Here is a 27713-nt window from a genome sequence, read left to right on the forward strand (position 1 = left end):
CTGCTCTTCTTTAGGAGAGGCTTTATGACCGCAGTTTTCAAAGACATTGGGAATGCTCCAGATTGAAGCGACATATTAACTATGTGAGTGAGTGGTGCTAACAAACTGTTCAGCACAGACTTTAGAAATCTGGTGGGTAACACATCAAGGCAGCATGTAGATGAACTCAGACTGGTGATGATCTCATGGACAGTTTTGTCAGTTACAGGTGAGTTTGCTCTAAGTGTCTAAGTGGTTTTAGGGTAATCTTTGCATTGTGGGATTTATAGCATTTTGAATGCCCTGAACAGCCCTGTGGAGCTTCTGTGCTGATAGAGTGTGTTGTTCCAATACACATTCCAATTGAATGTATGACGTCACAGTGTCCGTGTACTCATCCAAACTATCTGTGGCAGCTCTGAAAACCTCCCAGTCTGTAATGTCCATACACGCTTGTAGCTCCTCCTCCACTGCATCATTGGCCAACCTCTTAAGGGGCTTCCACACCGCCGCGGCCGAAGCGTCCAGTTTACATTCAAAGTCTATGGTAAACGCGCGTTGAGGACGTAGTGCGTTATCCGCGGCGCAATTTCTTCGTTTTTGCGGCGCGATTGATGCGTTTTTTTACGGTCTCGACGCTTTGATCGCACGTATGAGGCGGCCGATGCGGCTTATGCGACGCGTTCAGATATGTTCAGGTCTCTGCAGCTGAAGCGTAGCAGCCGCCGCAGCAGCCAATCAGAGCTGACGCTCCAGTGACGTACGTACGTACGTATTTCCCCTCGCATTTCCGGTATTCCCCGTGGAATTCCCCAAGAAGCGTCATTTTTTCCTTGCTCGTCAACAATGGCAGACGAAAGACTGATTGTGGCCGTGTGTGGGAGAAAGGAGCTGTACGATGTATTCACGGTGGAATACAGAGACAGAAATAAGCCCGGCGCCTCCGTGTGAGGGTTTTGAAAACCAAAAACGTGAAAACAACGCTCTCGATATCTGCCATTTTACACAATGAAAGGCCACACCGACAACAACTCCACTGCTCATCCGACAACACCTCTACTGCGCATGTGAGCAGAGAGCTCGAGCGCGCCGTACGCGCGCCTGTGTACAGTGGCCAGGGTGTCGAGAGCGCGCGTCCACTGCGTAAACCTTTCAAATGTACACGCGCTCCAATTCTGCGTCGGGCGCGTTTAGGCGTCTGCGGTGTGATTTAGAAGTCCTCACAACAGGTTTGGAGAGCTTCAGCCTCTGTACGTGGGGATCAGGTGAACCATGACGTGGTCTGACCACGGGCCACAGCGCGAAATGCATTGCTGACTGTTCTGCAGCAGTGATCCAGCATGTTCTGCTCTCTGGTCTGGTCTTTGATAAACTGTCTGTACCTGGGATACCCTACTAAAACTTTTGGACTGCAGATGGCGCTGTTGTCCTGCCTCTAACAGCAGGAAGACGGCTCCAAAACCTGAGTAAAAGAGTTGCCAAGACACGTCATAGCAACATCAAGTGACACTCTGAAGAAGCCTGCGAGTGAGTCAGTCTGGTCTGAAAGAAGAAGCTTTTAAATTAATCATCAGAAGACCAAATTAACCTGAAACTTTGGAACAACTGGACTGGATTCACAAGTCTGTTTGAAAGCTTTATTGCAAATCATCAACATTATCGTCTCTTCACAAGAAAGAAGGAGCTTGTTAATGTAGAAATGTATTGAAAATCCGGGCTCCCTGTAATATCAGTCACTCATCCTATTTTATTCAGCCTATTTGTAACTAATTTATCTTACAATCGTTATTTCTCCATCATGTTTTTAGGTGCAGTGGGAAAAGGCATCGATTCCCTGGTGGACGCTGCCTCTGCTGCGAAACTGCTGAGGAGTGAGGAGGCCGTGGCCGGTGTGGGTAAAGTTCTGGCCGAAGAGGGCAAAGCGCTGCGCAACGTCCCGCGCGTGGCCTCGGAGCTGCCGGACGTGGGGCAGGCGGCGGCTCGAGGACCTATGGCCTTGTCCCGCGGCGCCAGAGGAGGCTTCATCGCCCTGAACGCTCTGTTTTTGGGAATGGACGTGTTCTTCATCGTCAAAGACAGCATGAGTTTGGCCAGAGGCAGCGAGACTGAGGCGTCCAAGTTCATTCGGGCGCGGTCCGCTCTGTGGCGCTCGGAGATGACATCGTGGCGGAAGATCCATGGGTTTCTGGAGAAAGGGGAAGCGTCCTTCAAGAAAAAACAAGCCCTTCTTATAACAGAGTTTTACCCTGAGGTGGAAATCCAGAGAGAGAAGCAGATCCTGTGGGAGACTGAGGCAGGGAACAATGGAGCTCTGTCTGGAGAAGACGACCAACAGCCAGCAGAGACAGAAAAGCAGGGCTGCGTTGTACAATAGCACTTTGTTTTGAAATAAGCTGAATGATTAATATAACACACCTCAAACATGAGATAAATCAGCCTTCAATAGCTCAAAATCGCAGTGTAACACATCCAGTATTTGGGTTGTGTAATTGATCAAGTTTTTTTTAGAAATTACAACGATCAGATTGAAAGAATACATGATGTTCACTGACCGTTTATGAATAATATTGTACAGAGTTAACATTTTAGAGAATACTGTAAAGGGAATGGGCTAAATTGTGTTGAAAAATGATTGTTTTGTCATAGTTTCTATTTCTTATAAGTATATAAAACACAACATGACTTCCATCGATCAATACTAGAATCAAATGCTCAATGTATTATTTTACTTTTTCTTAATCCTAAAGGCCTTATGTTGCCATTTTTGTCACGTGGAGAAGTGATTGATTCATTTAAGTGATTTATATTTACTGAAATACAGAGTTTTGTTACTGTAGGAGTAAACTGGTATATCTGGTGTAGTTTTGCTTCCTTTTTTATTTTGTATTATGCTAATCAAGTAACAGATGATCAGTTTTGTTGGTTCTCAAGCTTCCTGCATAAATGGCCCAAATAGGCAGAACTTTCTACTGTAAATGTATGTAATTCTACCATTGTAACTTCAATAATTTCTTTGCGTGCTTTGTGCATTGTAAAACAGACCTCAAATAAAGGCCTTATTAAAAGGTACGGCTCTGTCCAAGCTGCAAAATGCATCCATTTTAATCACTCAAATATGTGTCAAAAGTCAGCCCTTAATGAAGAACGTAAGAGTAAAAGAGTAAAGTGTAAAACAACAGCTGAAACTCCAAACTTAAGGTTTTTGTGTTCTGGATCTTATTTAGGAAATGATAAATACTGTGTGAACAAATCTTCTATATTTGCACTATTTGCACTTTTGAGATCTGAAGTTTCCTCTTCTTTGCAACTTTTTGGTTTCTCCATTTTGTGCAGCAGAATATAATTGGACTGGCTTCATTTTGAGGACATTCACTTTCTGTTTTGATGTCTCGGGTTGAACTGTAGAATTATCACTTTAATACACATTAACCTAATGTTTTTATGGGGACTGTAAAGCACTTTGTATGTTAATAATGTTTTAACTGATTGTGCCAAAGATATTAGGGTAGTTTCACCATGGTTTCATATTGTATGGACAGTTTAGAGAAATAAACCTGTTTTTCTAGTCCGAACTATTTTTCTTGTGTCATGTTTCTCTGCAGCACCAGAGTGATGATCTACTCGAGCGTCTTATAGTTAATTCTAGTACTGCAATAGCTATTTGGAATTATAGATTTTTTTAATCAAACCTACAAGGTAAAGTCTGTGAGAGCAACTAAGATCTCACACATCACTGTTCCACCAGTTCAGTTTATTTGATCAGTTTATTGGAAAGAACGTACATCACAGGGATTTACTTTCCTAAACAGAGCGATTCTGAGAACAGGCAGGAAAAGACAAGAGACAGGAAAAAAACGAATTTAAAGAATTTAAAGAAGAGACAGTTTAAAGTATGAAAGAAAGAAATGCAAAGTATATTTTCAGTCTACAAGAAACGTTTTAAGTGAATGAAAGTGAATGATGAGTTTAGTTGACTGGTTTAGAGTGTTTCTGACTGCACTTACAGCCAGGAAAGTTAGTCCAGGTTTATTTTATTTATTAATGTTATCTTTTATATTTATTTTTTAAAGTTTTTCAAAATAAAACCAAAAAACAAACAGAACATGAGCAAAAGATAAGTCAAAAAATAAACAAACAAACATCAACTAAACATTCAAACAAGCCTAAAAACAGTCCAAACGAGTCCAGAGTCGGTCAAATTTGTCCTTTTCCAAATCAAGTTATTTATCTAATTCCTGTCGTTATGTCAGTCCAGTCCTTGGTCGTCGAGGGTTTTGCATCATCCATTTCTTTGTTATGGCTTTTTTCCGCTGCCAAAAGCACAAACCAAAGGTCCAAATGCACTGTGTCCACGGCAGGAGATTCTAGGCCCAAGTACATGGTTCCAAAATCGAGTGGATTGGAAATGTTAAAAACTGTCTGCAGTGCATCCTTAATTTCAGTCCAAAACTTCAGAACAACAGGACACTCCCAGAATAACGGACACTTTGATATGGTGTTATGAAAAAACATGATACATTCTTCCAACAAAACTCTCTCCAAACATGTGATTTTGTGATCTTCCACAGGGATGTACATCTTCCCACTGTTTGTCAAAACAAGACCACTCTCCCCTTCCCACTTGTTTTTAAAATATTTAGAGTATTTGTCCAGATAAGAAATGCATTGATATCATTTAGATATTATTCCCCTTGAAAGGTCAGGTTTATACCCAGGGATTCTTAACTTCCTTAACATAAATCTCAATATTTTTCCATTGAGCTTCATATTCTGCGTCACGCCAGAAGAGCAATGCTCTGATTTGATCTGAAACGAAGTCATTTTTCAGACAAGGTAAACCCAACCTTCTCTTTCCTTTGATAATTGAAGCGTTTTAAATCGGATTCTGGGTTTTCCTCCTTGCCACACAAATCTTAAAATTGTTTTATTCCACTCTTCAACCAGCCATTTGAGTATGGAAATCGGGAGAGGCTGGAATAGATAGAGGGATTTGGGAAAAACAAGGATCAAAACTATAAAAACCCTAGATTTAAGTATGGGATAAGATTCAATTTTTCAAGATCTTTTTTTATGGTCTTAAAAAGAGGAGTACACTTTCTCTACGGAGTACCACACCTTAATATCTAAGGGATTCCGTTTGCCATTTAAATGGGTAAGTCTCTTTAAAGGTCAGAGGGGGGCGCCAATAAGAGAGATTTTCAGTTTTTTGTACATTTAATTTGTATCCACACATTGGACCAATTTCTTGAAGAAAATGCATCACATTTGGTTATGGAAATGTCTGGTTTGGTAAAATATAATAACATCATCTGCAGCAGTCCCATCAATTGTAACACCTTGAATTGTTTTTGATTGTCTAATAAATGGGCCAATGGTTCCAAATACAAAGCAAACAGGAGGAGAGACCAGGCACAGCCCTGCTGCACCCCCCTTTCCAGAGTCAGTAGATCTGACAGATGAACATTGATTTGAATTCTTGATGTTGGACCATCGTATAGAGCCCCAATATTTTTGCACTTTTGATCTAAAGTTTGTTGTTTTAGATCATTATTGTGATTTATGAGGTCCAAAATACACCATAATGACACACCTGCGTCATATATTTGAACTACATCCTGGTAGAAGACAAAAGCACAGTGGCTCCCCCTGGTGGTAAGTGTTCAAACATGTCCCATGTCCTTGTACCACGGGCTGGGAAAACGAAAGAAAAACAAAACAAACAAGTCGCCTTCAGTACATTATGGTGAGCGTGACATGTTAGAGATAATATTGTCCAGAATATCAATAGTATAAATCTAAAAAAAAGACCTGGAGGCTGCAAAAATAAGTCACGTCACATAAATCACGTCTGCTCTTAGCCCCCATAAGCATGGCACAAACAAGACTGACTAAGGCCTTAGTTATTGTATTACTTGGTTTACGGATCCGCCACACTTAGATTATTGATTTCTACAATATAAATCAAATAAATTCTTATAATTTTTTTTTTATAAAGTACCGCCGACAACGCAAAATAGCATTAAATTAAATGTAAAAAAGCGGTATTAAGTCAAGAGATAAGAGCGCGTGAAGCAATTTCTCACCAAACTCCTGCGGAAGTCCTGGGGAGAGCGCGTGTGCAAATACACATTTTAAACCCATTTACCACATTTTCTTCAGCGCGTTTTGCAGTGATTGGGTGAGGGTGCACACTTAAGCGTCAGTTCTGTCTGTCTAAAACACGCTAAATCTACAGGTACACTCACCTGCGCGCTGCGTCTCCCCCCCTCTCCTCCCGTGGTGCGTTTTGGGCAAACCCGGAAGAAAACATCTTTTGAAATTGAAATTTCATTATATTTCGTCCGCCTGTGCAATATATTTCATTTAAAAATCCGTAAACCAAGTAATAAAATAACTGCGGCCTAACATTGTTATATCTGTGGTGGGCTTAGAGTCAATCAGTCGATCGTTGATTATGAACACTGAAGCTGACACTGGTGGATGAATGCCACCTCAAAGAGATTTCATGCAAGGACCTAAAAACTGCAAAAATATTCAATATGAAGAAGTCTCTAGTAAACAGTCTGAAAGATAGTGTTTACAAAGCTCTGCCTCCGTCTCTGCAGCTTCATGACACAGTTGCGTCTTAAGCGAGGGTGTTACTATGGGTGCGCCTCAAGTTGTTAAACCAGTTGTCGATGTAGAGAAAACGAAACTATCGCGTTACTTTAGTGTGTTTGGGTTAAACATTCTTCACGGATGTTTTTCTCATTCTCAGCTCATGAAGCCTCGTTAAACCGCGATGGAAGAAGAGAAGACACAAGAGGACACGTCCCCGAGGTAAACTACACGCTCTGTGCAGTGGCGGCTGGTGGTGCAAATGATAGGGGGGGCTATTTGACATGACCGTGTTTTTGTTTTATTTAAATGTCCAAAATGTAATATTTAACATTGACTGTATGGAAACATATTTTAAATCCACATTTACAACTGAATTAATTAAGTGAACAGACTTTATTTCCACTTTTGGTAATGATATAACAATGACTTAGAGGCAAATTCCATTTGTGAGAAAATACATTTGACATAAAATTACATTTTACACTTTATAAAATATCAAATTGTAAAGAGCAAAACAAAAAATCTCAGTGATACTGTAACTTATAGTGCAGAGTAGCAATTACTACGTTATGAGGAAATAAAAACTGTTGTAATAAAACAGCTTCTAAGTGGCATTAGTTCCCCTGAACTACATGTGTAACATTTTAATTTTTTATATTTCATTATCACAGACATTATTGCTCTATGGGAAGTTGTTCTTTATATATTATACAAACACACACACACACACGCACACGCACACGCACGCACACACGCACACGCACACGCACGCACACACACACACACACACACACACACAATAGGAGGAACTATAAATGACGTAGGCTACACAGAAGAAACACATGAGCAAAGTTAATGACTCATGCTATTTGTGTCCACATGATATTCACATGATTCGTTTGTGTTTGTGTTTTGTTCACAAGCTTGTGAGCGGATTGACAAAAACTATTTTCCTGAAAGACAATATAAAGATAAATTTGACAAAAACAGTCAGATAAAATATGTTCTTTACATTTAGGTCTGTCTTATTTTTTGGGCTGTTGATTGAACAGCAAATACTTAATTTTGCTTCTAAAATAGTCACGATTATTATTTTTTGGTTCTTACAATTATATTGTGACCTGAATTATCACGATTATCGACTAACCTAATAATTGTGACATCCCCAGTCGTGTCTTGGACTCGAGTCAGACTTGAGTCATTGTTTTGATGACTTGACTTGATGAAATTAACTAAGACACGACTTAATGCTCCAAAAAACAAAACAAAAAACAGTTTTCACTTTGCAGTCACTACTTTGATGTAACCAGCAAAAATCACATAAATTGCAAAAAATATGAGCTATTTTTGGTAATTTGGTACAATGACTTGAAAGGACTTGAAACTGAAAGCATAGGCCACGTTGATTTAGGACAAGGGATGTCAAGATTATTAGGTTAATCAATAATCGTGATATTCAGGTCACAATATATTCATCCATCCATCCATCCATTTTCTGCCGCTTTATCCGGGGCCGGGTCGCGGGGGCAGCAGTCTGAGCAGGGACTCCCAGACTTCCTGCTCCCCAGACACTTCCTCTAACTCCTCCGGGGGGGATCCCGAGGCGTTCCCAGGCCAGCCGAGAGACATAGTCTCTCCAGCGTGTCCTGGGTCTTCCCAGGGGCCTCTTCCCAGTGGGACATGCCTGAAACACCTCCCGAGGGAGGCGCCCAGGAGGCATCCGGAACAGATGCCCGAGCCACCTCAGCTGGCTCCTCTCGACGTGGAGGAGCAGCGGCTCTACTCCGAGCTCCCCCCGTGTGGCCGAGCTCCTCACCCTATCTCTAAGGGAGCGCCCAGCCGCACGGCGGAGGAAACTCATTTCGACCGCTTGTATCTGCGATCAATATATTCATAACAACCCAAATTAAGCCTTTTTACTTCAATCTATCGTCCAAAAATTAGACCTAAATGTAAAGAACTTTTTTTATCTGGCTGTTTCTGTCAAATCAAACTTTATTTTGTTTCAGAAAGTTCAATTGTGTAAAGCTGGTCACAAACTTGAGGAACAGTAACATGTCAGACCACGGGAATGAAAGACTATTTTGATTTCACTGTTGTTTTGTCACAGTCTCAATAATTGTGAATATTCGTTAAATTGTGATGTTTTTCCGCACAATAATCGCAAACACTGCAATTTGCTATTGTGAAAAGTCAATAACTCCAAATGCTTTGATCACAAATGGATTGAAATATGATCACTTCCGATGACTGGACAGACATCATAACTGACATATGTACGATGGAAAAAATAGCCGCTGAACTCAACTTAAAAATAGACATATTCAACCAACAATGGACAAAATGGAACTTTTTGCCCTAATAACCCCTTTCCTTTGGATGCTACCAACCTGCTTACCTGCTACTTTTATTTTTTACTTATCCTGAATTCACTATGTTCCTGCCTAGCCCTGTTTTTTTTCTTTACAATGTTTTTTCATTATTATTAGGCCAGGGACTTATTAAATTTGTATCTCAAAGACGGATATGCTAGCGAGCACGTAGTGCGCACGAAATCGAGCCCGAAGCGCTCGTCCACTCACTAACACACTCCTCCACTCATGCAAGTCCCGTGCAGACTAATTAGTGGTAGGAAAATGGAACATTACCGTTGTAAACGGGCGAAGCAAAAGTGCGAAATAAGCGCACTAAACAAGTGGAGGGCGTAAAGCGCCCCCCACAGTGTAAAGCGCTCGTTTGCGCAAAGTAGCTCACGAATACGTTCCCCATCTCTTGCATGTTCCGTGCATATAAGCATGTCATGCAAAAATGTAACATTATTACTGTATAGAGGGCCAAAAACACAAAGTGGGCGGAGTCCACTCAAAATAAACAAAAGTACCCGTCAGTGACCAGGGACCCACACCATGAGGTAGGAAAGCCCGAGCGCTTTCCGAAAATGTATAGTTTATGATATTTGAAAAATGGGAAACATTGTTCTAGCATCTGAATATTATTCTTTCTTTCTTTCTTCTTCTTGGGACCAACCCCCCTATTTTTCACCCAGTGAACATTGACGAAAAGTTACACCTCTAAAAATCGTGCCTCTCTACATTCTGGCTATCTCCTTTTTCAAAAAAATTAAATTGGTGCGTCAGCGCCTCCAAATGTACCAAAAATTCATTGAGAGAAAGGAAATGACCAAAAAAGAATCTAGATGGTAAAAAAGAGGTAGATGGTGACAAGAGAAGTAAAAAATATTACTACTGCAACGCCGTCCGCCCAACCAAATATTGGTTGGCCATATTGGTTAAAAAATGGCTAAGCATGACTCAGGAGTTTTTCCAAACGTCGTACTTTTACGAACTCCTCCCAGGGCGTTGGCCCTAAAAAGCTGAAATTTGGTGAAAATGGTGCTGAGGAGTGGGACATCAAAAGTTATTCAAATTACATTGATACCTGTCACGGTCTCTGAGCGGCGAAGCCGCAAACTGTAGCTAGAATTTCAGACATTTCCAAAATTTTAAATTTTCTACCGTTTGCGCAAATAAAGTCCGAATTGCGTCAAATTAAAGTTAGAGTTAAACTCTTTGCCCTAAACCTACTTGAAGTGAAATAAATTAATTTGGCGAGACAGCGTCCCCTACAGATTGTATATGGAGGTTATATGTTTAGTATAAACAATTCAATTTTGGCATCCCGATCAAAAAAGTCAATGAGACCCATGTCATAATTGTTACGGCTTTGCCGCACAGAGACCATGCCAAAGTGTCATGGTCTCTGTGCGGCCAAGAATTCAAAATAAAATAGCTTTTTGAATGGTACAACAAAGGGGAGAAGATGTGACAACGTCACAGTTGTAGGAGTAATAAATGACAATTGGGGCGCGTTAGTGCCCCCTCCTCTTGCGGCGTGGCGAGGGCCAATCATTGCAGCTTGCGGCTATATTTATTATTGTTTTTTGATTAGGCCCGAGCGGCACAAGCTGGCAAGAGGCCTATTAGTTCTGTAAGGCCGTGCGAAGCAATCCTCCATTCATGCACGCCCCGCCGTCATCCCCATATAAAGTGCTCGTTTGTGCTAAGTAGCTCACGAATACGTTCCCCATCTCTTGCATGTTCCGTGCATATAAGCATGTAAGGCAAAAAAATTACATTATTACTGTATAGAGGGCCAAAAACACAAAGTCACTCGACTCAAAATTCCATTTTGGCATCCCGATCAAAAAAGACAACGAGACCCATGTCATATTTGTTACGGCATAGCCGTAGCGATGACAGAAACCTCCCATGTTATTCCAATGGGGAATACAGCAGATCTCTGAAATTCGAACATGCTTACACTTTATACTTTCACAAACTCCTCCCAGGGCGTTAGCCCTATTAACCTGAAATTTGGTGAGACTCATCTTCAGGGGTGGACCATCAAGATTCAGTCACGGACTTTTAAACTTTTCCCTTCATATGTAAAACAGCGTCACAAATTCAGCAGTAGGTGTAATAAAAGGTCAATTGGGGCGCCCCCTATTATTATTTATTTTTTACATAGGTCAGTTTGTTTTATGTTTATTTTGTTGCTGTATGTTTAAAAGAATAGATGAAACAATTAAAAGTCGTATTACTTGCACAGCAGCACTTTCTACGGCTTTCAGACTTCTTTAGCGTTTGAGTGTTTGTGGATATTTAAAGGCATGTTTGTGCTGAACAGGGCCGAGCTGGAGGAGGCGCTGTCCTGTTATGCCCTGGACACGTTCTCCTACATAGAGACGGTCAAGGACTTCCTGGACGGACTCTCCAAATGGATGCTGATGATGGAGACCGAGTTAAACGTCCTGCTCGACATAAAAGAAAGAGCAGCAAGAATCGACCTGAGTGTGAGCCACGTTACTCAAGCCCAGGTAAATATACAGGTCTTTAGTAAATGTCACACACAAAAAAAACTCATCAAAAGCTTATTACCGGTTGTTTCTTGCTGCAAAAAATTATTGTGGCTGATTTTGCCAATTGAGGAGGAGCTTAATAAAAAGTCTCCAGAGATAAGTTGGAACTTCTCTTTATTGGTCTAAACTTTGAAACGATCAGCGAGAGAATCAAACTTCCTTCTGTACGGACAACACTAATATTTTTCATATATTTTTCCTTTCTTAAATGGCTTTCTCGAAAAAACAGCTCACTGAAATGTATAACTGAGCATTGGGGCATATTATACAAGTAATCTAAGTTCCTTACTTAGATTAGCATTTTTTTTTTATTTGTGTATTTTTTTTTCAATAAATGGAACAATTTTCTCACATATTTACATTTTTGACATTACTTTCTAAATGTGATCACTTCCAGGACAAAGGAAAGGCGTTTGTGGAGTTTGCGAGGCAGAAGATGTTACCGTCGGAGGCGGAGAAGCAGCGGGCGGAGCTGCAGGAGGAGCTTGGTGCCTCCCTGAAGACCACCCTGATGGGGCTGGAGACGCTGGGCCGGTTCCTGGACGCTGTGGAGAGACTGGCCGTCACCTCTGTGCACGTGTTTCAGGAGGAGAGCCTCGTGCTGCTACTGCCTGAAGGGGGCGCTCTGGGCACAGTGCAGGACATAATCATGGCGGCGATCAGTATCTGCCCTCTGCTGGTGGAGTTCAAACGAGACGACAAAGACTTCTTCTGCGCCAAACTGCAAAACGTGGAGGTGCTGGCCTATCAGCTGGACGAGTACATCAAGGCTGTGAGCAGGATCTGTGGCACCATGAAGAAAGGGTACGACACTATGTTCTTGTAGATACTGGCATTGTTTAAAGTTGTGTTCTTGTCCTCAGTCATGGACACATCAGTGATCAAAACTTTTAAGTGACTTTGTGTGTCAAATATTACATAATGCATATATTTTACAGGCCTTTGAGCGACTCCAGCTTTGTCAAACCTGTGGTGAACATTGATGAAGAAATCCCAGAAGATGATATTCAAAAGATGCTGGACAACATCACTTTGCTCCAAGAACTCAGGTAAGAAGAAGTTTTATTATGAGAACAGTTATGTACAAATATTAGGCCGACGCGCATCACGCCGCACGTCCTCCTATAACATTAATGATATATAACATTATGAGTGCCTCACACTCATGTTCTAAGTACAGTGTCTGGATGTTCTGTTGTCCTCAGGCAGGACGAGGCCTTCAGGATGGTGTTCCTGTTCCAGGAGGAGTACTGCAGCAGCTTCATGCAGCGCTTCAGTGAGTCTGAGACCCGAATGCAGCAGTTCCTGAGCGAGCTGGAGGACAGTGCTGTTCAGCTGGACCGAATGAACCTGGGCGCACGGATCTCCAGTGTGGCAGGCAGCTCTGTGGGGGCCGTGGGAGGAGTGCTGTCCATCATCGGGCTGGCTCTGATCCCTGTGACAGCAGGAGGCTCTCTGGCCCTCACCGTGACCGGCGCGGGCCTGGGCATCACCAGCACCGTCAACAGTGCAGTCACCACGGCAACCGAGTTTGGAGTGAACCACACCCAACAGAAGAGAGCCAGCGAGACCTTCCAGAAATTCATCGAAGACGTGAAGAACATCCAGGAATGTCTGGACAACATCACGTCTGAAGATCCTGCTTTGGATGCTGTGGATGTAGCTGTGTGTGTTGGAAAGTTATTGGGAAAAGCAGGTGAAGATGTGTTTTTATTTGATTCAGTTTTATTTAGAGGTTTATATTTATGGCTTATAAGCACATACATAATCCACTCTTTGCCTTAGGTGGAACTTTGAATCATTAGTTTAAAGCATTTACAGGTTATTTTTGCAGACCAGAGATTGTGTTTACCTGATGCTCACTCTTGCTGTGACATGTCTTGTCTTGTCTTCCTGTTGGTAACGGCAGTGTTTGTTTATGACATTCCATCCATTCCAGTTTGCTTTTTGGTTGGACGAGCAGTTGTCTGACATTTGAAAATGATGTCACTGGTGTGCGTGCCTTTTTTATTCTGCCAAACCTCAGAATCATAATCCGTATCAGAAAAGGTTTATTACCTTTGGCAATGAACAGAATTCACAAACATAGGAACTTGCTTTGGTGATTCAGTGCAACATAAAACAACGAACAATGAAAAAGCAACATAATCCAAAAGGGCATGCATTAAATAAAAACAATTCAAATCTACTATAGGATAAGAATAAAAATAGGCTTACTATGTACACAAAATGTAGTCAATTTTACTGATGTAGTGCAGAAAGTGAACAGTGCAGTGAGTGATTAAATTATGGTTAAAGTGGCAGGGTTTAAGAAGCGTTCATGAATCCAACAGAAATGTATTGAAAATCTGGGCTCCCTGTAATATCAGTCTCTCATCGTATTCTATTTAGCCTATTTGTAACTAATTTATCTTACAATCATTATTTCTCCATCATGTTTTTAGGTGCAGTGGGAAAAGGCATCGATTCCCTGGTGGACGCTGCCTCTGCTGCGAAACTGCTGAGGAGTGAGGAGGCCGTGGCCGGTGTGGGTAAAGTTCTGGCCCAAAAGGGCAAAGCGCTGCGCAACGTCCCGCGCGTGGCCTCGGAGCTGCCGGCCGTGAGGCAGGCGGCGGCTCGAGGACCTCTGGCCTTGTCCCGCGGCGCCAGAGGAGGCCTCATTGGCCTGAACGCTCTGTTTTTGGGAATGGACGTGTTCTTCATCGTCAAAGACAGCATGAGTTTGGCCCGAGGCAACGAGACTGAGGTGTCCAAGTTCATTCGGGCGCGGTCCTCTCTCTGGCGCTCGCAGATGACATCGTGGGGGAAGATCCACGGGCTCCTGGAGAAAGGGGAAGCGTCCGTCAAGAAAAAACAAGCCATTCTTATAACAGAGTTTTACCCTGAGTCTGGAGTAGTGGGCCAAAGGCAAGGCAAGGTAAGTTTATTTGTAGAGTACTATTTGTACACAAGGCAATTCAAAGTGCTTCAGAAACAGGAAAATCATTAAACTTTATTTTTTTAAGTCATTAAAATCACAACGATACGGCAGAAATCACAAAACATTAATTTCTGTTCATTCAGTTTAACAATTTTGCTGACATGAATCATACATTTGGCCGTGCTTAGTGATCTGCCAGATGGAAAACCAAATCTATTGAACCGCACTGGCAGACACTCTTTCCCATATTTATTTGACATTGCCAGAGTGACATCATCACCTGTCAGGTCTGATTGAGGACTAGATTTATCCTTAGATAGCACAGCTGAAATGGCTTGCTTGAGGTAGACCTGATGACATGATGGGCTCCAGCCTGTGATGGAACCTGTAGACCAATCAATCTGAGGGTTGTGTTGGAGAGAGCCAATGAAAGCCGAGGATAACAGGGTGCTGTGGAGTCTTCAGAATGTGAAACTGAATAATCTTGTGGTGGACCTGTAGCAGGTGAACAGGAACTGTGCGATGCGTTATGGATCCTAGAAGTCTGCCATCCAGGGCACTGGCAGAACAGGTGCCGGAAGTCAGCAATACATATATATATATATATATATATATATATATAAAAAAATTAAAAAAAAACTCTTTCTCACCCTCCGTGGGTGGTCTCTATTTATCCCCTTTTCAAGCTCGGGTCCTCTACCACAGAGGCGCCTGCCGGGGAGCTTGAGGGTTCTGCGCTGTATCTTTGCTGTTCCTGCACTGCACTTTTCTGGACAGAGATGTTTGATGTTTTTCTTGGGATCGGCTCAAGCCATTTTTCCAGTTTGGGGGTCAGAATCAGGAATCAGACATGCACCGATGCTATTCCGTAACACATCGAGAACACAATTCAACTTAGAATATGAAACGACACAGAAATATCAGACATTTGTTTGGCAAGCTTGGGAGAAAACGCGGGGACTGATCACGCAAGCTGTTGTAAGCAGCCTGCGTGATCCTCCTGCGTCTCACCCCGTTTTTTCCCATGCTGGTTGGTTTTATTAGATATTCTGGAATAGGCGGGTCACATTTCTCATTGGTCAGCCTCACATCAAGGCACTTGGTATTTTTCCGTAGAGATAAAGCCTGCAAGGGGGGGTGCAACTCCCCCCCTGGGGCAACATTCTTTGGCCCATCTTTACGACCCCTTCACAAATGCAGTTTGTCACACACCCGTTCTTCTCTTAGACTAATGATGCAGATAAAATATCACTATTATGCAGATAAAATACATCACAGAAATATAATCATATATTCACATTTTATAACAGGAAGTCCCAGAGGACCTTGGCTCGGTCGTTCTCCAACTTTGGAGGTGTTTCCCACTTTGTCCTTGGGGTCTCCAGCCCATACTCTGCACAGATGTTCCTGTACACTATGCCAGCCTCCTGGTGATGGCGCTCCATGTATGCTGTCCCTGCCAGCATCTTGCACCCTGCAGTTATGTACGGGATGGTCTCAGGGCCCCCTTTGCACAGCCTACACCTTGGGTCTTGTCTGGTGTGGTAGGTCTAGGCCTCCATTGATCTGGTGTTCACGGCCTGCTCCTGTGCTGCCATGATCAGGGCCTCTGTGCCGTCCTTCAGACCAGCTCTTTCTAGCCCAGGGGTGGGCAAACTTTTTGACTCGAGGGCCACATTGGGTTCTAAAATTTGACCGGGGGGCCGGGTTAGGAAAATATGGATGGTGTGTTTGTGTGAACGAATGAATTACTAGAAATTACACGCAAGATTGACCTGTAACTTGTAACAAAGCAAACACATGCAAGGCTTAATGTACAAATTGTTTTCCAAATGCATCAAATAATGATTCATTTAATTAAATGTCAGGTGAATAAACACAGCAGGAAAACTGCCCATTGATTTTAGCAGGAACAGTGTTGTTGTCCCTGTTTTGCATCAAAGTCTGGTGTAAGTTTTGTTGTGGCAATTCTCAGGATCGATCATTTGGTGTTGGTCAGTTAAGCTGGATCTGTGACGGGCTTTGTTCATGTTCATGACACTGAATGTCTGCTCACATATGTAGGTTGAGCCAAACAATACCAGCATCTTCTGTACGTCCTCCGGAGGTTTGGAAATGTGGATTCGTTCAGTGAAGCATAAAAGTTGTTAAGTGTTGAACTTCTCCTTCAAAATAGAGTCAGACTGAAGAACGATCAGTTCCAATTGTACCTCAGGTGGTGCTGTTTCAGGGTCTTGTGACAGGGGACAGGACACCAGCTGAAGTGACTTTTCAATGTTTTCAAAATCAGAGAACCTGCGACTGAATTCTCTGTGCAGGTCATCCAGTGATTTGCTGTCTTTCTTTGCGTATCGCGTCGCCTTTTTTTGCGTGCCAAGTGTGGTGAAATGAGTAAAAGATGTGTTTGCAATTTGTCTGAAGAATAAAGCTAGCTTAGATTTGAAGGCTGTAATATGTTTGTACATGTCATGCACAAACTGATCTTTCCCCTGCAGTTTCACATTCAGCTCATTCAAGTGTGAAAATATATCCACAGCAAACGCAAAATCACAAAGCCATTTCTTGTCGCTTAGCTCAGGAAATTGGTCAGATTTCCCCCCGAACTCCAAAAGTGCCCTAATGTCCTCTTTCAGGTCCCAGACGTGTTGAAATACTTTGCCCAAACTTAACCAGCGGACACGAGAATGGTAAAGTAAATCCTGATGATCTGCATCAGTTTCCTCCAGGAACGTGATGAACTGATGGTGCTGGAGTCCCCTTGCGCGTATAAAGTTCACAAGTTGTACTATGGGATTCACAAAATGGTCAAGCTGCAATACAGACTTACAGTGTGATTCCTGATGGATGATGCAGTGAAGGAAAATAACTTCTGGCTCAGGGTTTTCCTTTTTCACTTTGTCCAATATTCTTTTTAGCAGACCAATGTTTTTTCCCGTTAAATTTGGTGATCCATCCGTGACATTGGCTCCAAGGTAGTTTACGTTTCTCGATGGCAGCAGACACCTTGTCATACAAATTCTCTCCCCGCGTTGTTCCCTTCAGAGACTCCATGCTCAAAAACATTAATTCCACGGATAAAAATTAGGAGCTGCGCTGTGTCTTTCAAATCATTGCTTTCATCAAGTGCCAGTGAATATAACTTAAAAAAACTCTGCCTTTTTGTTTATTTAGATGACTATATCTTTGTCAATCAGTTCCACACGGCGCGTCACAGTCCGACGTGACAAACAGATTTTTTCAAACTTGCCTTGGCTCTCCGGGCACAGCACACCTGCCGCCTCCACCATGCAATCTTTCAAAAACTCACCTTCGGAAAAAGGTTTGCTGGCTTTTGCTAATTTGAATGCCAGCAAAAAACTTGCCTTGGTGTTTGACTCTTGAATCAAAGTTTGTCGGTGAAAAAAATGTTGCCGAGTCTGTAAATTATCCGCCAACCTCTGAGCCGTAGCCGCCCGCTCTTGCGCTGACTGATTGATAGCGTAGTTGGTATGCTTCGTAGCAAAGTGACGGCTGATATTGTACTCTTTGAAAACTGCGATATTCTCTTGGCATATCAAGCATACAGCCTTTGATTGCACTTCAATGAAAAAATATTTAGTTGTCCACTCCGCATTAAACACTCGGCACTCACTATCCACTTTTCTTTTCATTGATAAGCTCATTTTTACAGAAAGTCTCGATGCAAAACGCTTATCAGAGAAGAAGAGGGCGCCAAAAAGGTCAAAGTTCGCCATCTATTGGGGAAATGTGGGCATTACAGGCGAAAGGTAAAATTAACAGCCAGCCGCAGTATTGTGAGTTTGAATCCCGACTCCGACATTTGCTGCATGTCCTCCTTTCTCTCTCATTCCCCCTCCTTTCTGTCTCATTCCATCTACTGTTTAATAAAGCCTACGGGCCCTTTTAGTAGTTTGCCAACCCGTGTTCTAGCCATCGGTAGGATTTCGCACCACTTCAGTTATGTTCTGGTGGTACATCCCATGTAGGGGCGTGTCCTCTCAAGATGGTCCCTCCAGCACCTCATCATCCTCTGTTCCCCATTGTCTGAGACATTCACTGAGCACGTCATCTGTAGGAGCCTTGTCCTTGATGTACTTGGATCTGGGACGTTTCATCCTGGATAGTGGCTCTCACGCTCACTAGTCCTCAGCCTCTTTCCTTACGGCTAGCGTACATTCTCAGGGTGCTGGATTTGGGATGGAACCCTCCATGCATGGTCAGGAGCTTTTGTGTCTTAACATCTGTGGTCTGTATCTCCTCCTTTGGCCAACTGGTTATTCCTGCAGGATATCGGATCACTGGCAGAGCGTAGCTGTTTATAGCCCGAGACTTGTTCTTGCCATTGAGCTGCTTCTGAGGACTTGCCTCACTTGTTGTAGGTATTTAGCCGTAGCCGCTTTCCTTGTTGCCTCTTCGAGGTTGCCATTCGGGATTCCCAGGTACTTGTAACTGTCCTCAATGTCTGCTATTGTTCCTTCTGGGATTGAGACCCCCTCTGTGTGGACTTCTCTTAGTCACCATCCGCCCACACTTCTCTAGTCCGAATGACATTCCGATATCTGAGCTGTAGATCCTGGTGGTGTGGATCAGGGAGTCAATGTCCTGCTCGCTCTTAGCATACAGCATGATGTCATCCATGTAGAGGAGCCCCATTCCTAAGTCGGTATCCATAGCCAGTCTGGTTGATTATTTGGCTGAGGGGGTTCAGACCTCTGCAGAACAGCAGTGGGGACAGCACATCACCTTGGTATATGCCACATTTGATGGTCACTTGTGGAAGTGTCTTGCCATTGACCACAAGGGTGGTTTTCCACAACCTCATCGAGTTCCCTATGAAGGCTCTTAGAGCCCCATTAATGTTGTACAACTCCAAGCATTCAATGATCCAAGTATGTGGCATTGAGCCATATGCTTTCTTGTAATCAATCCAGGCAGTGTTCAGGTTGGTGTGTCGGTTTCTACAGTCCCGTGCGACTGTTCTGTCTACCAGGAGCTGATGTTTCGCACCTCTGGTATTTTTGCCGATGCCTTTTGTGCCCTTTTCGTGCTCATCGTCTGCATAGTAGGCAACTTTATTGTTCCATTAATTGTAACACTTTCAATCGTTTTTGATTGTCTAATAAATGGGCCGATGATTCCAAATACAAAGCAAACAGGAGGGGAGACCAGGCACAACCCTGCCTCGCCCACCTTTCCAGAGTCAGTGAATCTGCTAGTTGACCATTGATTTAATTTTTTTTATGTTGGACCATAACTTTTACAATTAAAACGTTTGTTTTTGCAATTTAAATAAATATGGCCAACTAACAGAAGCAAAAGCCTTCTCAGCGTCCAATTTAACTGTTACAATTTTGTTTTGTTGTTTTTGTATTTGGCTCATTATGTGTAAGGATCGTCTTATGTTGTCTTGTGTTTGTCGTTTGGTAATGAATCCTGTCTAATCATTGTGGATTAAGTTTGGGAGTATTTGTTCCATTCTTTTGGACATAATTGAAGTGTATAAACGATAGTCCACATTCAAAATAGAAATGGGTCTATATGAGGCACAATCCAGTTGGTCTTTCCCTTCTTTTGGTACTAATCTAATGGCCTCTTTCCATCTAGGAGTGATCTGAGCTTTCACAAGTGCCCATTAAAAAGTTGCCAATAATTAAGGAGTAAGTGTGTCGTTTGAAGCTTTATACCACTCTGAGGTGAACCCATCGCTCCCCGGAGATTTATTGTTCTGTAATCTTATGATTGCACCCTGTATTTCCAAAACTGTTGTTTTGGCTCCTAATTTTTTATTTTGTTCTTCTGACATAACATGCAAATTGAGGGTGTCCAGAAAGGAATTTTTCGTCTGGAATTTTTGAAAAAAAGTTTTTTATAAAAGGATTTAGATGCGGATTGAATTTTCTCAAATTAATTATTATTAATTATTAATTCACTTTGCCTGTCTCATATTTTAAGCTCGTTGTTTTCTAAGTTTCCAAGATGGTACGATAGCAAGATAGCTTTTTCTCCCTATTCTTTTTTTTTTTTTTTTTTTTTTTGGAGGCTATGGCTGTAGTTTGTCCTCCCAAGACTGTTTTGGAAGCATCCCAAAGGATGGGCGGAGAAATTTCCCCAGTATCATTTTCCTCCAGATTAGTCTTAATGTTGTTGTTTTTTGTGGGCGCTCCCTTAGAGATAGGGTGAGGAGCTCAGCTACATGGGAGGAACTCTGAGTAGAGCCACTTCTTCTCCACGTCAAGAGGAGCCAGCTGAGGTGGTTCGGGCATCTGTTCCGGATGCCTTCTGAGCTATATCCTTGGGGAGGTGTTTCGGACATGTCCCACTGGGAAGAGGCCCCGGGGAAGACCCAGGACACGCTGGAGGGACTATGTCTCTCAGCTGGCCTGGGAACGCCTCAGAATCCCCCCGGAGGAGTTGGAGGAAGTGTCTAGGGAGAGGGAAGTCTGAGAATTGCTGCTTAGACTTCTGCCCCCGCGACCCTGCTCTGGATAAGCGGAAGAAAATAGATGACGGATGGATGGACATTTTTTCCTTAAATAAGGGTCATCAAACAGAATGACATTGAACTGCACCAGTGTGTTTTTTGGTCTTTCCTCCAAATCTATAGAAATGCAGATAGGACAGGGAGACAGATATCACTTAGGTCAGGGGTCGGCAGCCCAGAATGTTCAAAGAGCGATATTGGACCAAACAAACAAAAAAAACATGCTGGAGCTGAATGAATGTCCTTGATTTATCGATTGGTGATGTTGCCGATTGGTAATGGCCCTTTTCCTTCACTTCATCTTTGCGGAGAATCCTTCATGTACTCACCATCTGTGAACGGTTTTCCATGCTTTATTATCTCCTGAGTGGCAACCAAAACTAGCTGCAGTTGTGGAGTTTGGAGATGCAATTCACTTCTTAAATCTATCTTTGGGCTCCTCTAATTTGTCCAGAAGTGTGTGGTCGGCTGTAAATTTAGCATGCCTGAGTCTTTTTCTTATTTGACAACTTCTCATTACAAAGCAAACATGCAGCCAATCCTTCCACTTTGGCAATGAAAGCAATTGTTTCGGTCCTGTCTTTCTTGAGTCCCCTGTTCTCATCAGCTATCATTTTTCATTGTTCATTGTTTTATATTGCACTGAATCACCAAAGCAAGTTCCAAATAGATTTTATGCAGATTAGAAAAATGAGTATACTGGTGTGCCCTTGGGTTCACTTCCCTCCATATGTCAATCAATCATATAGTCTTCAATAAGATATGCAATTTCTTATTTATCGTTCCTCCAGTGCCTCTTGAGCTTGACACGTCTAATGTAGCTGAATGCGAAGATTCCAAACACCGCCACACATTAGTGTTCCCTCAGAGTGCTTCACAAAGTGATAGAGTGAAAAAACCATCCATTCATTCCATCAATATTCCCCTTAACCAGTATAAATCTACCCTCTTTATCCTTACAGTCAAAACTCTGCTTGAATACTATTCGGTTTGAAATAAAAATTGCAACTCCCCTTCTACGTTTGCCTTTGTATGATGATGATAATAGGATTTTTTTTAACAGAATTTCATTTGTTTTTGATTTTCCGTGTCATTCAAATGTGTCTCTTGTAAATATACAATGTCTATTCTTTCTTTTTTCATTTTTGGTGAAATCTTTGTTTGTTTGTTTGGGTTCAATGTGCCATTCACATTGAAGGATTCTACTTGTAACACTTCTGATGCAATTGGGTTGATTGTATTGATCGTTCCGTTGATAACTCTTGAATTTTTTTCATCTCTCTACACGAGAACCACTGAAAGGGTAAGAAAGAAAACAAAAGGGTTCATGCTGAAAACAGGCATCAAACCCAAAACCTGATAAACCTTAAGAGCACCTCTGAGCACCTTTGCTTCTCCTGGTGTTCTGAGCACGTGTTTTGTACCTTAAAATTCATCAGAGGAGTCCTGATCACATTTGTGAGTCCTGATCTCCTCACAAATGTGGTGGAACTTTTGCCATTGTTAACGAACCTTGTATGGAATATCTGGAGCAAAGAAGATGCGCCTGCCCTTGTAAAAGTAAATTCCAAAGGTATCCGTTGATTGTATCCATGGCAGGAGCTTTGAGGCCCATATACATAGCTCTAAAATGCTGCCACACTTTCTCCAATAGTTCACATTTCACTGTGAAAGTTCACACACTTTCTGTAGCTTTGTCGTACTTCTGAGAAATTTCCAAGACAAAAATAATCATAAAAATATAGCCGCAAGCGGCAATGATCGGCCCTCGCCACGCCGCCGCCACACTGCCGCAAGAGGAGGGGGCGCTAACGCGCCCCAATTGTCCATTTATTACGCCTACTGCTGAATCTGTGAAGCTGTCACATCTTCTCCCCTTTGTTTTACCATCAAAAAGTAATTTTATTTTGAATTCTTGGCAAAATGTGCGGCTTTGCCGCACAGACACCGTGACTCTTTGAATAAAAATGTGGATAACTTTTGATGGTCCACCCGTGAAGATGAGTCTCACCAAATTTCAGGTTAATAGGGCTAACGCCCCGGGAGGAGTTCGTTAAAAGTATAAAGTGTAAACATGTCTGGCGATTTCCCCATTGGAATAACATGAGAGGTTTTGGTCATCGCTACGGCAAAGCCATAACAATTATGACATGGGTCTCATTGACTTTTTTGATGGGGATGCCAAAATTTAGTTGTTAAACATTTAACCTCCATATAAAATCTGTAGGGGGCGCTGTGGTGCCAAATTAATTTATTTCACTTCAAGTAGGTTTAGGGCAAAGAGTTTAACAACTGATTCTAATTTGACGCAATTCGGACTTTATCTGCGCAAACGGCAGCAAATTTTAAATTTGGGAGATTTCTGAAATTCTAGCTACAGTTTGCGGCTTCGCCGCACAGAGACCGTGACAGGTATTAAAGTAATTTGAATAACTTTTGATGTCCCACTCCTCAGTACCATTTTCACCAAATTTCAGCTTTTTAGGGCCAACGCCCTGGGAGGAGTTTGTAAAAGTACGACGTTTGGAAAAACTCCCGAGTTGTGCTTAGCCAGTCGGCCAATATGGCCGACATTTGTTTGGGTGGATGGTGTTGCCGTAATAATATTTTTTACCTCTCTTGTCACCATCTACCTCTGCGCCAAATTTCATGATTCTACAATCAGATTTTTTTTGGGTCATTTCCTATCTCTCAATGCATTTTTGGTACATTTGGGGGCGCTAACGCGCCAATTTTTTATTTTAGAAAAGGGAAATAGCCAGAATGTAGAGAGGCACGATTTTTAGAGGTTTGCAATTTTTTTTGACTTTTCGTCAATGTTCACTGGGTGAAAAATAGGGGGGTTGGTCCCGAGAAGAAAGAAAGAAAGAAGAAAGAAGAAGGAAGAAGAATATTCCGATGCGAAAACAATATTTCCCATTTGTCAAATATCATGAACTATACATTTTTGGAAAGCGCTCGCGGTCGTCATCCCAATGTAAAGCGCTCGTATAGTGCGCACTTTTGCACGGGCTTCGCCCGTTTACAACGGTAATGTTCCATTTTCCTACTACTAATTAGTATGCACGGGGCGTGCATGAGTGAAGGAGTGCGTTATTGAGTGTTTGGAAGTGGGCGAGCGCTTCGCGCTCGATTTCGTGTGCACTATGTGCGCACTTTTGCAGCCGTGCTTCGCACGGCCTTACAGGACTAATAGGCCTCTCGCCAGCTTGTGGCGCTCGGGCCTAATAAACAAACAGATAGAGTTCTATCAGTGCAAAAAGTACATAGAGTGAAAGTGAAATAAAAAGCACAAGAGAATGTTGTTTGTCATCTGCAGTGAACACAGGGAGTGTGAGTGTTCACATCATGAGCAAAGTCAGAAAACTACAATAACACACTTGACAGATCCACTGCAAGATAAAATTATCTTACATTGTCACATTGTGTTTGTGCAGTCCATTTGTAGAAATAAAGGCTGCACTCCAAGACAATGACCATGGTCAAGCTGCTCAAAAAGTACTGAGTTTATGGACAGTGTAAACATGTTCCACTCTCCATCGCAGTCACAGGAGAATCAGGCTCTGATAAATCCACTTTGGTCAATGCTCTCAGAGGCCTGAAAAACTCAGATGAAGGAGCTGCTCCAGCAGGTGTTGTGGAGACCAACATCGATGTATCGCTGCAAAGAACGATAGAGTCACTTTACCAGGCACACAAACACCCAGTGATATTTAGTGTAATGAAATACCAATGTATCATTACAAAGTCGTCCAAAAACACATGCTCCTTTATATACAAGTTTACCTTCTGTTGTGGCTTAATGTCTCACTTTGCATAAACTTTTCCATCCTCGTGAAATAGTCACAGTTAGGTTAGATAGACGCATATTTACTGATGGTTTTGCCACACATTCTCTGGTGTCCAAAACAGCAGTGGTCAGTACTGGCTTTACATTAGTGTATATTAGACCCCATCGTGAAGCAATTATCTGAGCATGGACTATTTTAACTGGAAAATGCATGTTATGTGTGATCTAGTGTTTTTAAATTTTATACTTTTTTCCCCCACAGACCAAGATGGACAACTTCCATGAACAAATAAAATACATACTTCAAAATAAAGACCAGGCCGCTGCTGCTAAACTGGCAAAAGAACATTTAGAAAACCTATACAATGTTCCACTCACCATCGCAGTCACAGGAGAGACAGGCTCTGGTAAATCCACTTTTGTCAATGCTCTCAGAGGCCTGAAGAACTCAGATGAAGGAGCTGCTCCAGCAGGTGTTGTGGAGACCACTATGGAGCCGACAGAATACCTCCATCCATACTACCCCAACGTCAAGATATGGGACCTGCCTGGGATTGGTACTACCAACTTTACAGCTGATGAATACTTAGAGAAGATGGAGTTTGAGAAGTTTGACTTCTTCATCATTGTCTCTGACACTCGATTCAGAGAAAATGATGCAAAACTGGCTCAAAAAATTCAAAATTTGGAGAAAAAGTTCTACTTTGTTCGCTCCAAGATTGACCACAATATAATAGATGAAAAAAGAGACAAGAAAGAGTTCAATGAGGAAGAAACTCTTAAACGTATCAGGGACGACTGCATTCAAGGTAAATATACAGTTCACACATATTTGTTTTGTTTTATCCTGTTTTTTTGATGGAGAACATAACTTACTTTTACTAAAATGCAGGACTGAAGCAACTGAAGATCAAGTCTCCAAAAGTGTTCCTGGTGTCCGGCAAGGACCGGAACCTGTTCGACTTTGATGCTTTGTGGAAACTTCTGGAGAAAGAGCTGCCTGAACACAAACGAGAAGCTCTGCTACTGGCTGTGACCAACATCAGCCTGGACGTCATCAACAGGAAGAAACAGGCTTTAAAGGACAAAATAATACAGTTTTATGTTTTATTATTTTCATTGAGGCCAGCTGTGCCGAGTCCTGGTAGTTCTATGGCTGTTAATCTCGCCATCGTTATGAAATTTGTAACTGAGTGTCAGAAATCTCTGGGTCTTAGCGCTGAGTCTTTGCAGAGTCTTTCTGAAGCCACAGGGGTCTCCATGGAGGAACTCAAGGCAGAGATAAAGTCCCCACTGACAGGGGTCAAAATAACCACAGAGCTTGTGATTGGAGTCCTGAAAGCCTGTATAGATGTGGAGGGATTTAAGCCAGCTGTGGAGGGAGTCGGGTTTGTCCCAATTATTGGAACACCCGTTTCATTGAGTTTGTCAGTTTTCTCGACGTACCTGACGCTCAAATACTTACTGAAAAGCCTGGGGGACGATGCACAAAGGGTTTTTGCAAAAGCCATGGGGCTGACTGATGCAGTGAGCGATTAACCTTATGTTTATGCTTTAAATTTCATACGACAATAAAAGCTTTGAAAGATGATCAATGAAATGATTAATATGAGCTACATATGAAGATTCTATTATACTTTACTTCTTACAGCTGATATATATATATATTCTGCTGAGCTTGACCTGCTTTAACTTGTTGCCGTTTCACTCACAAAGAACTAATAAAGAGTTTGAACTGTTGAACCTCTGACATAAATCTCAATAAAAACATCAAAATATGTTTTATTTTTCTTTGTTCATTCAATGCTGTCGTCCTTTAGTGTCACTCTTTCTGCCGTTAGATAACAGAAGGTGATCGTGTTTGAAAATGGAGCAGGTTTCGGAGCACTTGTGTCGATACAAAGGTTATAACTTTGCTGCTGGGTGGACCACTCCGGAGTACCTCGATTCACTTCAGGGTTTTCAGATCCGAGGCAGCGACTTATTCCTGGTCACTTACCCCAAATCAGGTCAGTCGAGTCCCTTTATAGAACAGCGAGTCTAACAAACCCATGAGTCGGACTTTAAATCTCTGCGATGACAGAGCGGTCGTATATAGTCTGTATCTGAACCTTATATTGAGCTATTTCTGGCTCATCGATGAATTCAATTGTGTGTCATTTTAATTCCCCAGTCATCCAGGAACGTACAACACAAAATGGTTTAAAATAATATATCTGAATGACGTTTTAAGTTGAAGACATTTCTCTTTGTCAATTCAGCTTTGATTTTACACTGGACTCTATAACATACACAAGTCAGATGGCTAAGGGACCATGTTTGCAAAATTTAATTCAATGTGTCGGTATTATTCAGACTAATAATTCCCGTCCACTTTTAGTTTTAGTAAAGATTTAATCCAATTATTATTATTATATTATTATTATTTTTTAATCCTGTCTGATCATTGGGGATTAAGTTTGGGAGTATTTGTTTCATTTTTTTGGACATAATTGAGGTGTATAGCCCACATTCGGGATTGAGTTTTCCGAAGTGCCATGTTAAAAGTTGCCAATAGGAAAGGAGTAAGTGTGTCTTTTAAAGCTTTGGGGTCTATATCTAAAGGGGTGAGACAGGGCTGTGCTTGGTCCCCTCCTTTTTGATCTCTACTTGGAAACATTGGTCCAACATTATAGACAATCAGGCAAAAATTCATAGTTAAAATTTATTGGATGGAACTAAGATTTCTTGCCACGTAAATTAAGTTTTATTGTTTTGGACCAAACTAGAAGGGCATTTCCTAGGTAATATCGGCCCAATGTCCAAATACAAACTGAATATACAAAAAAACTGAAATCTCTCTGAAATTTCTTACTGGCTTTTAGAAAGTCAGAAAGAAACATTTAAAGGCCAAATGGTTCTCAGATCTTTGACTCAAAGTTTTTGGTGTTTTCTGCAGGACTCAAACCCTACAGAAAAGTACACTGTAAGAAATAATAATGTGCATATAACTGCTGTAAATAAGAGTGTTTACTTTACCACTATT

The 27713-nt window shown here is 42.0% G+C and overlaps 3 protein-coding genes across 3 annotated transcripts in view; all 3 read left to right on the forward strand.

The window, feature by feature from the left end:
• The window catches only part of LOC140358175 (uncharacterized), a 28385-nt gene extending 25929 nt beyond the window's left edge, over positions 1-2456 (forward strand). Inside the window, exon 6 of the mRNA XM_072442859.1 lies at positions 1788-2456. Within this exon, the coding sequence (XP_072298960.1) occupies positions 1788-2353 (566 nt within the window). The 3' untranslated portion in view covers positions 2354-2456. The remainder of the gene's footprint in view (positions 1-1787) is intronic.
• A 4254-nt stretch (positions 2457-6710) lies between these two features.
• Positions 6711-17641, forward strand: LOC140358782 (uncharacterized). Its single transcript, XM_072443831.1, has 7 exons — positions 6711-6798; positions 11266-11455; positions 11895-12301; positions 12436-12546; positions 12703-13193; positions 13942-14414; positions 17612-17641. Exons 1-7 carry the CDS (start codon positions 6761-6763, stop codon positions 17639-17641), a joined length of 1740 nt encoding a protein of 579 aa, XP_072299932.1. The 5' UTR covers positions 6711-6760.
• Positions 17642-24954: 7313 nt separating this feature from the next.
• On the forward strand, positions 24955-26052 carry LOC140357645 (T-cell-specific guanine nucleotide triphosphate-binding protein 2-like). The gene is made up of 3 exons (XM_072442150.1): positions 24955-25497; positions 25581-25785; positions 25883-26052. Exons 1-3 carry the CDS (start codon positions 24957-24959, stop codon positions 25971-25973), a joined length of 837 nt encoding a protein of 278 aa, XP_072298251.1. The 5' UTR covers positions 24955-24956; the 3' UTR covers positions 25974-26052.
• Positions 26053-27713: the final 1661 nt, after the last annotated feature.

Source organism: Eucyclogobius newberryi, unplaced genomic scaffold (assembly GCF_026437365.1).
Source record: "Eucyclogobius newberryi isolate DKJ021-1_F unplaced genomic scaffold, fEucNew1.0.hap1 SCAF_13, whole genome shotgun sequence".
Taxonomy (NCBI): domain Eukaryota; kingdom Metazoa; phylum Chordata; class Actinopteri; order Gobiiformes; family Gobiidae; genus Eucyclogobius; species Eucyclogobius newberryi.

What these genes read in the sequence shown, in the direction of transcription:
- LOC140358782 (XM_072443831.1), top strand. Translation starts at nt 6,761, where the DNA reads ATGGAAGAAGAGAAGACACAAGAGGACACGTCCCCGAG. An exon ending in CAAGAGGACACGTCCCCGAG is followed by an intron (nt 6,799 to 11,265) that starts GTAAACTACACG and finishes TGTGCTGAACAG; the next exon opens with GGCCGAGCTGGAGGAGGCGC. An exon ending in TGGGCCAAAGGCAAGGCAAG is followed by an intron (nt 14,415 to 17,611) that starts GTAAGTTTATTT and finishes TTTGTCAATCAG; the next exon opens with TTCCACACGGCGCGTCACAG.
- LOC140357645 (XM_072442150.1), top strand. Translation starts at nt 24,957, where the DNA reads ATGGACAACTTCCATGAACAAATAAAATACATACTTCAAAATAAAGAC. An exon ending in CAGGGACGACTGCATTCAAG is followed by an intron (nt 25,498 to 25,580) that starts GTAAATATACAG and finishes ACTAAAATGCAG; the next exon opens with GACTGAAGCAACTGAAGATC. An exon ending in TTAAAGGACAAAATAATACA is followed by an intron (nt 25,786 to 25,882) that starts GTTTTATGTTTT and finishes TTTGTAACTGAG; the next exon opens with TGTCAGAAATCTCTGGGTCT.